This window comes from Hydra vulgaris, chromosome 06 (assembly GCF_038396675.1).
Source record: "Hydra vulgaris chromosome 06, alternate assembly HydraT2T_AEP".
Taxonomy (NCBI): Eukaryota; Metazoa; Cnidaria; class Hydrozoa; order Anthoathecata; family Hydridae; genus Hydra; species Hydra vulgaris.
The window spans coordinates 32648175-32665636 of NC_088925.1; the positions used below are offsets into that span (position 1 = coordinate 32648175).

Consider the following 17462-nt stretch of genomic DNA (forward strand, 5'->3'; position numbering starts at 1 on the left):
ATATATATATATATATATATATATATATATATATATATATATATATATATATATATATATATATATATATATATATATATATATATATATATATATATATATATATATATATATATATATATATAATACAAGGACAGATTTTACAAAAAAACAAACACTTACAAGGACATTAACATTATTAGGAACATCTTAGTTACCCAAATATTTTTTGTTCTAATAAGCAACGCTTTTTCATTAAAAAAATGTTCCCGTAAGCAACTTTTATACAAGACAAAAAGCACATACATAGACTATCAAATAGCCTGACTCGCAATGGAGTGCTTCTATATCAACTTAGAGTCAGGTTGGGGTCAGCATCAAGGTCAGGCTTCGGGTTAGGGTTAGGGCAAGATTTAAATATGTTTACCTGGTCTATAAGTATGAAATGACCCTTTTTTTTTCTCCCTTTTGTATATAAATATCTATATATATATATACATATATATATATATATATATATATATATATATATATATATAATATATATATATATATATATATATATATATATATATATATATAAAAGGGAGATATATATATATATATATATATATATATATATATATATATATATATATATATATATATATATATATATATATGCATATATATATATATATATATATATATATCTCCCTTTAGTACTATTGAGAGAATTTAAAAAAATTTGTTATACTCTCTTAAATTTTTAAAATTAAAAGTAAAAATTTGTTAAATTTGTTAAATTAAAAAATTAAAATATCGGATTTGTTAACTTAATTTCTTAGAATACACATTATTTATTATTTTTTAACTAATATAAATTGGTATAAGATATATCATATCGGTAGATAAGAATTATAAGGTTCTTTAATTTTTCATGGTAAAAAATTAAAAATTAAAAATGATATAATTTTAATATATTAATCTTATTATTATTTATATAAATTTAAAAATTGTTAGTTTTTGTTTTTTCATTGTCAATTTCAACCTTGTTTAATAAAGTTGGAATTAACAATTAATTTGTAAACAAGCAATTTTAAAATTTATGAAATTAATAATGTAAGATTAATTATAAAGCATAAATAACATAAAAAACATATATTTTATCAATATAAACAACAAAAACTGTAAAACATTTAATTAATTAAAAATTGAAAGTGAAATTCTCACAAAGCTAAAAAATGGAGATAGAACCCTATTATTTTAACGTCACGATATATATATATATATATATATATATATATATATATATATATATATATATATATATATATATATATATATATACAATTTAGTTGTTGTTGTGGGACCATTAAGAAACTATTAAGAGGAACTGCATCAAAAAATTCAAAAAAAAAAATTAACACCCTAATATATATATATATATATATATATATATATATATATATATATATATATATATATATATATATATATATATATATATATATATATATATATATATATATATATATATATATATATATATATATATATATATATATTAGGGTGTTAATTTTTTTTTTGAATTTTTTGATGCAGTTCCTCTTAAAAGTTTCTTAATGGTCCCACAACAACAACTAAATTTTTTTATGACAATTGAAAAATAATTAGGGATCCCTCACACGGCTGTTTCAAACCTAGCTTAATGGCTTCTTGTTATTTTTTTAAAAATATTGACTTAAGGGGTGTTACTAAAACTTCTATAACTTTTAAAATATTAAAGATAATTTTGTTTTGTAAAAAGAATAAAAACACCAATAAAATGTTTCATCTTTTACGACATTTAATGCATTAGTAAAAAAACTTCTTTAAGTTTAAAAAAAACGCGACAAATGATGAAGTTGGCTGAATTCAAGTAATTTGATGTTTTTATTTAAAAAAAAAATCAGAAAAATTTATTTCTGATAGTTATTCTCAAATATACCCATTGTTTGACCATTATAAAAACAAAAAAACCCTAATTAATTATTTAAGGATAGCTAAAACAGACTTTATTGAGGTCTGAAAGCAAACCGCACTTTTCGCAAAGTTATGAAAAATGTAGTTAAAAGGGGGATTAGCTGTTAAAAGAATACATTTTTAAACGTAGGAGTTCTTGTTTTAGAAACTTATTTTCCTAAGCCAATAAATTTATTGCATTGCAAAATAAAGCCGGATTTCGATTTTGGAATATTTAGTCTAAACATTTAAAGCTTAAGCATTTATTTTTTTCTGTGCATACAGTTCTAATAATATGGTGTTAAGTTGTTAATAAATAAACACTAACCAAGTCTAATAAAATAATTCATGACCAAATTTGAGTTTAAGTTTTTGAATTAACCTCGCTTTTGGTAGTAGAATTATTTTATAGCACTTGAATCTATAGTCTCTTCTCTCAGTAAATAAAGTGAATATACAAATAGCTAATTGAAATTTTTAGAAATTTTTTTTTTATTCCCATTAAAAACTGTTTTATAATCAGTTGGTTTACTGATAGGTTCTTTAAGTAGTAAACTATCTTTGTACATCCAATTGATATCAGATTCATACTCATGCTAAACCAGAAAAACAATTGCTCCACTCAAAATTTTGATAACATTTACATATTCTTAATTTATTGAACTAAATTTTTACACCAACTTGATATGAGATTTATATTCCATTCTTTAACCAGCGAGGAGGTATGTAGAGCAGAGGTACTGCAAAGGTAGAACTAACTTCTGGTGATAAACATCGAATGGATATGTAATATATCTATAAAAAAATGTTACATATAATAAAGGACAATACATTTTTTAAATTAAATTAACCTGAGCGAAGGTATTGCATAGGTATAAATAACTTCTGAAGATAGGAACAGAATGGGCACCTACCTAATATATAAAATAAATATATTAAAAAATAATATTTTAAACTAACATTACACAAATATTAGAACAGAATAAAATTATCTTATATTTAAATTAAAGATCTCATATAATTTATCTTACTTGTAAATATTTTTTTGTTGTTGTTGTTGTTTTTAATTTTTTAAATATTTTAACTAAATTTGATGACCACAAACAAGACAAAGACCTTGACTATTTTTAGAATTTAAATCTGTAATTTCAGCTTCCAACTTAAATACTTGCATTTTAAATTTTTCTATTTGATCCATATTTGTTTTATTTTCAGAAGTTGATTGATCAATTTGATTCAATAGCTCCTGACTGTTATTTAAAGTGAAAAAGTCATCTGCATCTGCTGATTTTTTTTTTTGGGTGGAGCTTGCGACAGTTGCATTTTAAAAATTCTTTGTTTTTTATAGCTTTATAATTTTTTTTATATTTCTTTTTTTGGCGTTTTAACTTTAGGCACATTTTATCAAACTCGTCATTACTAGGCATATCAAAATCAATTAGCAAAAGAAAACTCATAAAACTAAATAAATCACCTCTTATTTTAAAGACTGTCATTAAAATGGAAATGACATTGTTACTGATCTTATCTGTCCTAATTAATCGCTTAACAAAAGGAAAGTTACACCTATCTTCCCAACCATTTTTCCATCCAATATGTTGTTTTAGAATTTCCCTCTCAGTTGAATACATTGTTATCAAAATAATATTGACTTATTAATAAATATAATATAAACAAATAAAATAATATTAATTAACAAATATATGCACTAGATAAAAGTGGATTTAACAACTTATCTGATATTAGTTTGATAATCCAAAGAGAAAAATTCCGCGTAACTTTGTTTACTTTCATACTTCAAAAATTGATTCGCTGAAACAGTTGTTTGGAGAATATTTGCTAATAAATAGTTTGGGACATAACGCATAAAGGTTACGTCATCGCAAAAAAACGTCAACACAAATGTACACATAAAACTAACAAGATTGTAAAACATGACATTTTTGAAAACATATTTCATAAGATAGCTGAAGGCACGTAAAATAATTTTTTTATTTTCATTTGCATAAAAGGTTGAAATTTCATTAACTTACGTCATCCATCAAAAAAGTTACGTTTTGCATTTAAAAACGATCATTTAAAAAATATAAATGCTTTAAAAACAGTCTTTTTGTAAAAAGTTCTCTAAGATGACGCAGGAATCTGATAGAATGGACATTTAGGGTTAAGTGTTCCAAATTTCAAATATCAAGCACAAAGCTATGTTATGAAATCTTAGTTGGCTTAACTCATGTTTTCCGGAAAATATGCGAAAATTAGAAAAGTGGTTCTAAATTATTAAAAATATTTTGGCAATATTTATTTTTATACCAATTAATGTAAATTTTCATTTAACAAGGAAAGATAGATCTTTTATATTTTTTTAATTGCAAGATGAAAGCATTTATATAAAAAAGTTACTATTAATTTAAAGTTTGTGAGTTTTTATACTTTTTTTGCGGAAAATTTTTTTTTTTTTGATAAACTCATAACAGAGTTTTGTTTACTTCCAGAGGATGCAGAAACTGACAGTTGCTCAAAGTGCACAGCAAGTACACGACCAACTACTTCTGGATGAAATCGAGATTACCGGTCCGACACAAACCAGATATTGTTCAAAAGATTAAAGATCTTTACTCACAGCATGTTGAACTAATGAAAAATCATTCAAGGAATAATGCTAAGGATCAACAGAACCAAAAAGAATACAATGAAAAGCTGGATATTTTGTTTGATATCAGTCATGCTGATTCTGACAATCTTATCAAGAATGAGGAAGACCGACAGTTTCTAAAGTTGCAGAAAGAATCTAGAACCGTATACATAGGATCTGTGGACAATAAAATGTTTTTCCACGGTAAGCGTTCAGCAAAACGTAAAGAACGATTAGTACTCCAGCAAAGAGCAGCTTCAGCAGGACATCAATTAATGCAGACAGATGTGGAAACTGAAGATGAAGATGAGGAAACAGCAGAATCATCGAATCGAGCTCCTCAGATATCTCGAGATAAATCGAGCTCCTCAGATATATACTCAGAATCATCGAATCGAGCTCCTCAGATAATGAAGAATCTATGGATGAATTTGTTGTAAAGTCTCTAACTAATGATAGACTGACCAAGCAACCCAAGTGTGCTGGTGTGATGACTTTAAAAGTAGCTGCTGTATTAGACCTCATAAACATCAGCATTCGTAAATCAACAATGATAATTGCATCAATGGTTAATGAAATTGGATGCTCCACGACATCTGTTGTTCTTTCAAAAAGTACAGTCCATTGTCAACGACAGCTTTTTTCGTTGTGAAGCTGCACAGAAGATCAAGGATGACTTTCTACCTAGTAAGTCCGTCGTTCATTGGGATGGCAAACTACTACCTGACATCACTAGAGTAGACACCAACCAAGTTGAAAGATTGGCAGTTCTTGTTTCTTCACTTGTTGATGGAAATATTAAACTGTTGGGAGTACCAAAGTTGACTTCTGGAACAGGACAAGTGGGATTGGAGGCAATTCTTGACCAACTCAAATCATGGCAGTGCAATCAACAAGTCATTGGAATGTGCTTTGACACAACAGCCTCAAATACCGGCAGACTGAGTGGAGTCTGCACTCTTCTGGAGAAGGCTCTCGGTCGCAATCTGCTACGGATGGCATGTCGCCACTACATGTGTGAGTTGTTGTTGTCTGATGCATATGGAGTGTGTCAAGGTCCGTCAACTAGACCGGGATATTTTGATTTTTAAAAGATATTAAGAGAAACGGTCAGAGTTGGTCCACTGTCAGCCTATGCCACGACCAGTGCCATTAGTGAGTGCAAATAACAATCTGAAGGAGTTAATTGCTGAGCAGCTGAAACTCAGCCATCCAAGAGATGACTATTGAGAATTTCTCCAACTCCTGGCTTATATGATTGGTTTAAAATGCGCCGGGGCAGCACCAGTTTGCAGGCCTGGTGCCGTTCACAAAGCACGTTGGATGGCCAAGGCGATTTATGCAATAAAAATAGAATTGCTTTTTAATGGTAATGAAGCTATTATACAGTTGACTGCTTGTGAATTACAGGGCATTCAGAGATTTAATAGATTTGTTGTCAATGTCTATATTCAATCTTGGTTTTCAAGTCGAGCCATTGCTGATGCACCATTGAATGACATTCTATTGATTCAAAGGCTGCTTACGTATGTAGATGCTGCTTTGCAGACAAAAGGTTTAAAGATGATGAAGCGTCACTCCTGGTACCTCAGCCAAGAGCTAGCAACAGTTTCCTTGTTCTCTCAGCATATGTCTTCTGAAGAAAAAACCCAGCTTGTGTCGAAAAATAAAAAGTGATTGAGGATCGCATTTGCTCAAGTCTCTTCCAAAAACAACAGCGGAATTACTCATTTCTTGAAGTTCCTTCCTAGTTTCTGCCATTGATGATAGCTTTCTCGATATTCCAGAGGAAGAGTGGCACGAAAGCCATTCCTGTTAGATAGCACATCAACTTGTCAATAACTTGCCATGTGTTAATGATTGTGCTGAGCAGGGTGTTGCTCTCATCCAAAATTTTAATGCAGCAATAACAATGAATGAAGAACAGAAACAATTTCTACTTCAGGTTGTTGAAAAACACAGACAAGACTTTTCCAGATGCAATTGTGACAATCTTGTGGACATTTAGATTTTAGAAGTTATTTATCATATTTTAGAATGAACAATTGAAACCTTGTTGCCATTTTGTATAATAAATTATTGTCTTTAATTGTGTTCAAACGAGCATAAAAAAGTTACAATTTCTATTGCTATTGCCCATTTACACAAAAATTCTAGACCCTTGAGGGACCCCCAAATATTTTTCAATTGTCATAAGAAAAATTATGGGTTGTTATAAGACTGCAAAGAAACTTTTAAAAAGGACTGCATCAAAAAATTCAAAAAAAAAATTTTCTGGGACACCCTAATATATATATATATATATATATATATATATATATATATATATATATATATATATATATATATATATATATATATATATATATATATATATATATTTATATAATATATATATATATAATTTTTATATATATATATATATATTATATAAATATATATAATATATATATATATTTTTCAATATTTTTATAAATATTTTTCAATTGTCATAAGAAAAATTATGGGTTGTTATAAGACTGCAAAGAAACTTTTAAAAAGGACTGCATCAAAAAATTCAAAAAAAAAATTTTCTGGGACACCCTAATATATATATATATATATATATATATATATATATATATATATATATATATATATATATATATATATATATATATATATATATATATATATATATATATCTATATATTATATATATATATATATATATATATATTTATATATATTTATATATATATATATATATATATATATATATTTATATATATATATATATATATATATATATATTTCTCACAATGTTTTTATTAAAAACGATATAATTACCAAACAAAATTACTAATACAAAATATTTTTTTATATATTAATTAAAACTAGATTAGCACTAGAGGCCTTTCAAATAATCATTAGTAGTGCTGTTTTTAGTATTATACAAGATATTTGTATTAAAAACAAAAATAACTTAATTTTTATATTGTTGCTATGGGTAACTATTGATTGTGAAAGATTGAATTGTAATTATATACAGTAGGGTGGAGTGATTTTCATACTTTTTTGGAAATTCAACTTTAGTAACCCGGGAGAAAGTTCAACGGGGTAAAATATGAGCTCATGAAAAATTTCAGCTATCCAAAATAAAAAATGGCAAGCTTAATCGACTTTGAAAAATGCGTAAAAACGCAATTTTTCTTAATTTTCACGTTTTTCTTCAATTTATGAAATCAATTAATAAAAATAGCATAACCATTCAAAAGTTTATTTTTTCAAATAAATTTATTCATAATGAAATGGTTAAATAAATTAATAATAAATTATAAAAATTTTATTTAATATAATGGTATATAAGCAATATACTCATTAAAACATTTAATTTATTTTTAGCAAGTTTTTATACCTCATTTTAACGCATATCTATTAATATAAAATTCAATCAAGTTTTAAACAGCAAACTTAAAATTACTTAACTGTATATACAAAGTTTACTTATGTAAGTTATTTTTAGTTTTTTAAAGTACAATTAGTGGTAATAAAAATAGTCATGGATACCATCACCAAAATCCAAACATGTTTTTAAGTTGTTTTTTTAATTGTTCTTTACATTATAAACACTTTATATATATTATAAACACTTAAATTCATGAATATAAAATTTCAATTGCCAAAGGGACGAGCATATGCGAAATATTTCTAAAATAAATATCTTGCAAATGTGAGTCGAACACTTTACCACTACCCTACTGCATTGGTCCTAAATCCTAAACACACTTTTATATTCCTCGCAATCAAAAAAGTAAAAGCAAGTACATTCATATAAAGATGTTTTATTAACATCAAATGCATAACAAAATTATTTATTAAAAAACCACAAAGCCGTTTTTAGTTTCAAAATGTGGTCGAATTTCCCTGGATTTCAGTTTGGTCAAAATATATTTATGACGAGCTTCTCTGCCATATACTTGGTGACTAGCCTCTGTAACTAATTTGACATCGCGTTCTATGCTCTACGCATGAGAAGGAAATTCAAGTAAGTTCGGAACTTCTTTAGTTGCAATTAGTGCATCGATTTGGTCATCCTTTAACTATATTGTTGATGCCGGTTCACTGCTTTTCTTGAAGTCAATTAATTCTGTCCAAGAAGTTGCTTGAAAGTTTATGTCAACATTAGCAATATTTGTAACACGGCATTCTTTATCTTTACTTGTCCTGAGTTTTTTAATGACTAGTAACGCCTGTTCCCTTATGTTAGAATCTTCATCTCTAAGCATACAATATAAAAAGTTCTCAGGCAATAGACAATATGAATTTTTTTTTAGATTTTTAAAACAAATATTCTGTATTTCCTCATCTTGCTTTCTTATCTGTTCTGTCATTTTAAAAAATATACTCAGAGAATCCATAAATTTAGAAGACCTTTTGATAAGAAACCAAATGTATGCATACACTTGTACAATAAAATTCACAAGCCTTACATGCTCAAGACTTGGTGCTTCAGTACGAGTATACAAAGCCATGATTCGAATTGCTAAAGTCAACCATCTTGCGTTGTTTAGTGGACCAATTTTTCTTCTAAAAAATATGGGATTAACAAATCCTTTAGAAATTCCAAGACAATATTCAAATAATAGTCTTTGATCGTGACTTAAATCATTAATTACTTCAATGGGAATATTTAGTATCTCCACTGGAGTATCAATTTTGGTAAACTTCACTTGTGGGTTAAGATGGAAATCTATAGAAACTTGCTTTCCAATAGGTCCTGAAAATTTATTTGGACACTTTAAACTGCCATCAACTATTTTGAATACTTTTCAAAATGGAAGTTCATTGTGATGCAAAGTACATCTGATAAGGTGTATTTTTCTTTCTAATTTTCACCATATCTTGACATTATTTTCTTCTTCTCTCTATAAAACAACTCAAAGTATTATATTTAGCAAAATATCATATTAAATGGTTTGTAAATAAGCATTTATATAAACTAATAAATAAAGAGATATATTTATATGTGTCTAACTTATATAATGAAATAGTTTTTATCTCTCAATTTTGCTTCGATCTACAACTTGATTCAAATCTCCATGTTTAATGATTCCATAATCTAGAAGTAGAGCATTCGCTAGTGCAGCTGCAGCACGAGATGAGACATCATACCTACAAATAAGAAACTATGAAATAAATAAACAAAACTGAAAAAGCAAAGTATATTATCTATATGTGATCCCTTAACATTCTATATTCACCCTCTCCTCTCCTACTGGGGATGAACAATGAACTTATGATTTTTTTTTCATACTTTTAATATAGTATATTTAAGAAATTCTCATCTAAACTCAATATGTATGAAAATTTTATATACCCGACAGCCTCCATTGCAAATCTATCAAGTTTAATTAAATTATATTGAGAACTTTTTAATGGATTATATTTTTCCTCAGAATCATTTACCTGTAAAAATACTTAGTATTTAAAATATAAAAAAAACAACCATATATCTCAAGCAGCACACTTTGTGGGGCCAACATTTAAACAATGTTGAAATCGTTGAAACAAAGCTGTTTTAGCGTTGCCCCAGTGTGCTGTTTGCAATATATATATATATATATATATATATATATATATATATATATATATATATATATATATATATATATATATATATATATATATATACGCATTTAATTTTTTTCTTACATTCTATTATTATAGTCAGGAACCTTCCTGATAAACTTACAGATGGTGACACAATTTATTTAAGAAAAAAATTAAATAAGTGTTTTTACTAATTTACTATTGCTCTGTTCTTTAAGAACATTGAGTACTCATTTGTAGGTTATTATAACTAACCTTTCCGGAGTAAATTTACCAGATTTTAAATTAGCCTTTCCTAGCTGATAAATACCTTTTGGACCAATCTTGTTTCTCTGGTCACAAATATATGCCCTGTCTTCAGAAGGGACCTTAAATATAATTTTTTTAAATAATCAACTACTTCAGTTTAATTGAAGTGAAATCAAAGTATAATAAAAAATTCTTAGTACAATAATTGCAGATTATTAATCTGCAATTATTGTACTAAGAATTTTTTATTATACTTTGATTTCACTTCAATTAAACTGAAGTAGTTGATTATTTAAAAAAATTATATTTAAGGTCCCTTAATCTGATTAAAACAACAAATATTCTAATATATACAATAATATATAAAAAATTTAATCAAATACCTTTCTAGTTTTACAAAGACACAAGATGTGCTCTACTTGGCAAGTGATGATGCTACACTTAACATCCCTGTCATTACATAAAACAGTCGCTAATTCACAAGTACATGATGATATTTCAAAGAGTTTATCTAAAATCATATCTATATAATAAACGTCCTCGGTTTATAGATTTTACTCTTTCAAAAAGATTTCTTAATTTTCTTAAGATTGAATTTCTCTGAAGAAGAGGAAGACGTGGGTTTACTTTATTCCACAAAGTACTAAGAGAATTGTCAACCTCTTCTAGTAGATTTGGAAATATTTTGGTTAATGCTTTCAGTAAAATAAAAAAACTGAATTACTTGACGAAATGTTGGAAGATCAGCTGAAGGTATTTCTGATGGGAGGCCTCCGTATTTTAAACTATTTTCCAAACGAGTTTTCCTGGATTTGCTCTTAGGCATTTTTTCTATAAATTGTTTTGCTATTATTAAATTGTAATTTAAAAATCTAAAAACAACAAAACAATGCGCAATGCGCATGCCCACTTTGAAAAAAAAATCAAAAAATGGCGGTTTTCCTCAAAAATAGATTAAGTCTAAGTAAATGTACATTTTTGTGAACCAGCCATTTTCCAGGCATTATTAGCAAGAACATGTTATACATTTTATTATTATTTTTTGATAATCTATTTACTCCAGGGTTACTATAGTTCTGATTCCAAAATCACTCCACCCTAATATACAGGAAATATCAATTAAATGTATCATGTTTTCGTTTGTGCAAATGCTTTTCATATGATAACAAAAAAATTTTGTTGTTAAGCTCAAGAAAGACCAAAAGTTGGAAAAAAGGTTCAATTACACTTGTGGGCACATTGACAAGTATAAACATGGTTGTCAAATCGATCAGTTGATAATCCAGTTCTGCAACTAGAAATATGTCCGTTTATATTGTCCGTTTATAATAATTTAAGATTACGTAACGTCGATGTATACGTAATGAATTTAAGATTACGTATAAACGACGATGGAAAACCATTTAACCTTGTGTGGAAATATAAATTGTAAACTATAAAAGCAAAAATAAAACTCAGCAACTCAATACCAGCCTCTTTTCAGCCTCTTCTCCACTTTTTATAACCTTTCATTTGTTTGCTTGTTAGCTAAAACATAAAGCATGTTTACCTTCGAGTTTATTTAATTGTTTTGAATTCTATTATATGCTGATTAAACTATTATTATATACCTAATATAACAGAAATGTTTTTGGAAAACATCTGAGCGTAAATTGATTCATTTCTTTAAACATTTTTTTGAAAAATTAGCAAAACGTTACTCAATAAATAAATGGAGAAAAGAGAGGTGAGCAGGGGTTGTGGTTTGAGAAAGAGAAAATTTTTTAAATCAACAAACAGATGTAAGTGGAAGGGAAAAAAAAAAGAAAAGGGAAGGGGGATGGTTGTTTGGTATCTAAGAGTACATGTCTTGTATTGCAAAAATTAAGATTCCTTCAGATTGGTATTTTTATTATGATTGCATAACAACACTTTCAAAAATTATTTTTGTTTCAAAACACATGACCCATTTTTAAAACAAAATTAAAAATTTATTTATAATTCCTAGAATCACTTCGAATAAAATTCAGATTTATCTTATCTGAATTCAATAAAAATGAAATTTTATTCTCACAAAAGTTTTTTTTTATTAGTACAAAATTATCTTTAACTGAGAATTGGGGCAGGTGAATCCTGCATGAGTTAAATTATCTCAAACTTTTCTTCCTTTAGAATGAATCTAAATTATTATATTATTTATTATTATTTAGGCTCACAGACATTAGGTGAGGAGTACTCTGGAATAATTCAAACAGATCTAGGAGGAAAAAATGTTCCAACAAAATTTGTGAGTTTTTTTTATTTAGAATAAATTAACTAACTAAAGTATTGGTCAAATTAAGTGATCAGAACAATTTGATTTTATCAATAAATTCACTATTTCTACTATAAATCTTAAAAACATATACTTTTAATCAAATGGTCCTAGTATACAGATAACTCATTCTGCAAAGTTCTATAATATTTTGTTTAAATGTTAGCCATTTTAATGAATATTAACTTTAGAACATATATGTTAAGCAAAAGAAAAAGTTTCATAGTTATTTAGTGCTTTAATTTTCATGATTTCTATCAAAATTTTTACTTTGAAGTAAGTAAGGCATAAAAAGAATAACTTAGCAAAGAGCTAAGTTATGCAGTATAAGTTGACAAAAAAGTTTTTGTAAACTATATCTTAACCATTTAGTTATATAAACTTCAAAAGTAAAAATGACTCAAAAATTTAAATAATAATGTTTTAATAATATTAAGTTGATATTTTTAACTTTTTTTGTTTCAGTTGTTAATCTTTTTCAAAATGACTGTATGATTGGTTATCTCATGTCGATTCAAATATTACTTATCAGCAGATAAATGTCTGATAATATTTCATTTGAGAATAATTATGTTACATATGATATAGTTATTTTTACAGATTTTAATTACAGTTGAAAGTAAAACAAATTATTTAACTGTTGATTACATTGTAGTTTAAATCAACTGATTTTAAAAAGCAAATAAAGACTATCATTATGTTTGTGTTTTTTATTATATTTTTAATTTTATCACTAATAATTTTCATTTGAATCCCATATATATAATTTTTTATGTTTTTATCTAAGTTGTTATTAAGTTAAATTCAGCTAACATTTGTTCGTTATTAGGTTGAATTCATCAAATTGTTTGTTATTAAGTTGAATTCATCTAACAAGGGTTGAATTAAGCGATTGCGATATGCGAAATCTGGAAAAATATCTGGTCTTCAAAATTTCAGTTTATGCAAAACCTTGTACTTTGTTTTTATGGAGCATAAATTTGTTAGCAAATAAATTATAAAAAATAAACAAAACAATAAACTTATGACTACAAAAGGATAACACTCTAGTCACTAGCTGGATTATAAAAGTAATAACACTATAATTGTGTTATTACTTTTATAACGCACTCATAACTTTTACAATTTATTCTTTGTCTACCTCATCTTTTTCATTCTCCACCTTTTCTTTTTATTCTGCACCTTTTCTTTTTCTACACCTTTTTTTTTAATTCTCCACCTTTTGTTTTCAGTCTCCACCTTTTTCTTTTTATTCTCCACCTTTTCTTTTTCATCCTCTACCTTTTCTTTTTCATTTAATTTCTTTTCATTGGTTTCTTTCCATGCAGTGTTGTTTTCAACTTTAGCTATAAAAAAAATTTATTTTCTATTTTTTAGGCGTTACCTATTTTATAAATAAATACAAAACAAAATCATTATTTTTTTTAAATAATGTTTTTGTTAATTATATATATATATATATATAATATATATATATATATATATATATATATATATATATATATATATATATATATATATATATATGTATATATATATTTTTTTTTGTGGGGAGTTCTTACAAGTTTCCCTGAAACACTAATGATTTCACTTGTTTACTTATTGTTATATTACTATTATCTGACTGCGAATATTATTAACAAATGTTAAACTATATATATATATGTATAAATATATATATATATATATATATATAAAAATATATATATATATATATATAAACAAATATATAAAAATATATATATATATATATATAAATATATATATATATATATATATACACATATATATACATATATATATATATTTTTAAACATCTTCGCTTCCAACAAGGCTAATTAAATTAATTAAAGTTGGAAGTTACTGTAAGAGAAAAGATGAAGGTTGTAGAGCAAGGTAACGATTGACGGACGATTTAAAAAATTGCAAATTATATGAATCAGGAAAGCAAGATGAAGGAAGCGAATTCCAAAGAACTGATTCGAGGAAAAAAACTAGACGAATTTGGAGCGTTTTTGGAGCACTTAAGAACAGTCACAGAAAAAGGATGACACTTAATTGAATGACGAGTAACACGAGAATGAATTTTAGTAGATGGCACAAGAGACGCTAGCTCTTTAGAGCAGTGCCCATTATAGTATTTGTAGAAAAGAGAAAGAGAAGCAACATTACGACAATGTGATAATGGTTGGAGGTTGGCTGCAAGAGCAGGTTCAACTATGTTTACAATGCGTTTTTGCACCTTGTCTAAAAGAGAAAGGGCATCATTAGAAGATCCGCCCCAGATATGGCAACAGTGTTCCATACAAGGCCGGATTTGAGATTTATAGAGATAGAGAATAGAATCCAGAGTAGGAAAGTGGCGAGCTCGATAAAGAGATGCAACCTTAGCAGATGCTAATTTTGCAACCGATTTGATATATGGTTTCCAAGAAAGATTGGAAGTAAGAGTTAATCCTAGAAGATGAAGAGTAGGTGACTCATCGAGTACATCACCGTTCATAAATATAGGAAGATCTAAATTATTGCGATAGCGATTGGCTGAAAAAAATTGAGTTTTATCTGAATTAAAGTTCACCAGCCACTGTGAGCCCCATGCTGTAGCAGAAGTGAGATCCTTTTCAAGCTCAAATGCCCCCTCCAGGCAATTAGAGGGTGTTGGTTTCTTATCATGACAAGAATAAATGGTAGTATCATCAGCAAACAATGCCACCTTAGATGTGAGAATATCTTGAAGATCGTTAATGTAAATTAAAAAGAGTATAGGGCCAAGGATAGAACCTTGAGGAATCCCTGAAGTTACAGAATAAGAAGAAGAGTGTTGTCCAACGAGGACAACTTTTATGCTACGATTGGAAAGGAAGGATTCAATGATCTTAAAGATGTTGCCGGATACACCATAAGAAGAAAGCTTATGGAGAAGACCAGCATGCCAAACTTTATCAAACGCTTTTGAAATGTCAAGAGCGATGGCCTTAACCTCTCCACCTTCATCTAATGCACGATAAAACCTGTCAGTTATTACTGTTAGCAAATCAGCTGTAGAACGAGAAGATCGAAACCCATATTGATGGTCAGAAAGTAAGTTGTTAGATTCAAGATGAGAAATTAAGTTTTTGTTAATTAAAGATTCAAAAACCTTGCTTATGATAGGAAGAAGACTTATGGGACGGTAGTTAGACGAATCAGATCGCTCCCCAGAATTTTTGAAGATAGGGATAATAGATGCGGCTTTCCAGCAGGCTGGAAAACAAGACTCTGATAAGCACTTGTTGAATAGTTTTGAGAGTATAGATGACAGCTCCGGAGAACACTTTTGCTAGACAATAACAGGTATGTTGTTTGGGCCACAAACTGTAGAAGAGTCTAGGCAGGAGATCACTTTAGATACAGATGCTGGAGTGATATGAATGTCAAGCAATGGATCAACCTGTTTGTTGGCAATATCAGGTAGAGCGCAATTAGTGGAATCAAGAGATGATATTGATGAAAAGTTTTTAGCAAACAGTTCGGCTTTGTCTTTAGGTGAGGTGATTAAGTCTGAACCATACAAGAGAGGTGGAATTATAGATTTGCCCTTATTATTGATATTATTAAAGATTCTCCAGAAGTCACGAGAGCCTAATTTTTGAGATGAGATACGAGATTTCATGACCTGAGAATAGCGGGTTTTGGTGTTAGACAAAACCTTTTTACAGTTGTTTCTAGCAGTAATAAACAGACGTCTGTTTTCTGGAGAATTGTTTTGCTGATAAATATGGAAGTAACGGTTTCGATTGGCAATCGCAGCAGCACAGTGTGAGGAAAACCATGGAGGAGAGTGAGGCTTGACCTGGAATCGTCGAGAGGGAATAAAAGATTCCATGCCAGCCTGAATCTATGAAGTTATGTAAGAAGCACATTTGTCGACAGGAAGTTGAAAGATTTCTACCCAAGGGCCATCACGAAGAAAATCATGGAAAGAATCCCAGTCAGCTTTACTGTAGTTGTAAGAGGTTCGATAATAGGGGTATTCAGGTGATGAAGAAGAATGAGATATTAGTTTTAAAGAGATCAAACTGTGATCAGAAGCACCTAAGGGTGAATGTGGAGAAACTGAGCACTGACTAGGATCAGAAACAAGACATAAGTCGAGTAGAGAAGGTAAATGATTAGGGTTGTCAGGAAAGCGAGTTGGAAAGTTGACTATTTGAGTTTGGGATTGAGAAAGGCAAAAGTTGTGGGCTTTAATGCCTGCAGAGTCACTGACACTAGAGCCAAGCCATTCAGAGTGGTGAGCATTAAAGTCACCGACAACAACTATATTAGCTGATGGATAAAGAGAGAGGGCTTGGTCAATATGATCAGAAATAACATCAAAAAGAGTGCAGTCTTGAGATGAAGGAGAGCGATATAGAACAAAGAGAAAGGCAATAGAGTGAAATGGTGCTAAACGAAAGCACATGAAAGAATAGTCTGTGGATTCAAACCTAGTTTCACGACAAACAGGTGAATTCTTACGAATGTAAATGCCCAGGCCAAGCATGTGACTATTGGAGTCTTTACGAATCAGAGGAAGATAACCATCAACACTAAGATCACAAGATGAGACAGCTGAACTCAAATTAGTCTCACAAAGAGCAAGTAGGTCTGGTGAACTTTGCAAGAGATAAGACTCAACAGAAGAAAATATATATTTATATACATATATATATACATATATATGTATATATATATATATATATATATATATAT

General features: G+C 28.1%; 1 protein-coding gene and 1 long non-coding RNA gene across 5 annotated transcripts in view; one reads left to right on the forward strand and one right to left on the reverse strand.

Moving 5' to 3' along the window:
- LOC100205576 (peroxisome biogenesis factor 10) overlaps nucleotides 1-17462 on the forward strand; it is a 55281-nt gene that overhangs the window by 13892 nt on the left and 23927 nt on the right. For all 4 annotated transcript variants that reach the window (XM_065799883.1, XM_065799882.1, XM_065799884.1 and 1 more), the window contains exon 3: nucleotides 12625-12701. In XM_065799883.1, the coding sequence (XP_065655955.1) occupies nucleotides 12625-12701 (77 nt within the window). The remainder of the gene's footprint in view (nucleotides 1-12624; nucleotides 12702-17462) is intronic.
- On the reverse strand, nucleotides 2437-2797 carry LOC105848629 (uncharacterized). The gene is made up of 2 exons (XR_010638809.1): nucleotides 2644-2797; nucleotides 2437-2558 (listed from the first exon to the last, which is right to left on the reverse strand). It is a non-coding gene; the product is annotated as an uncharacterized LOC105848629 (long non-coding RNA).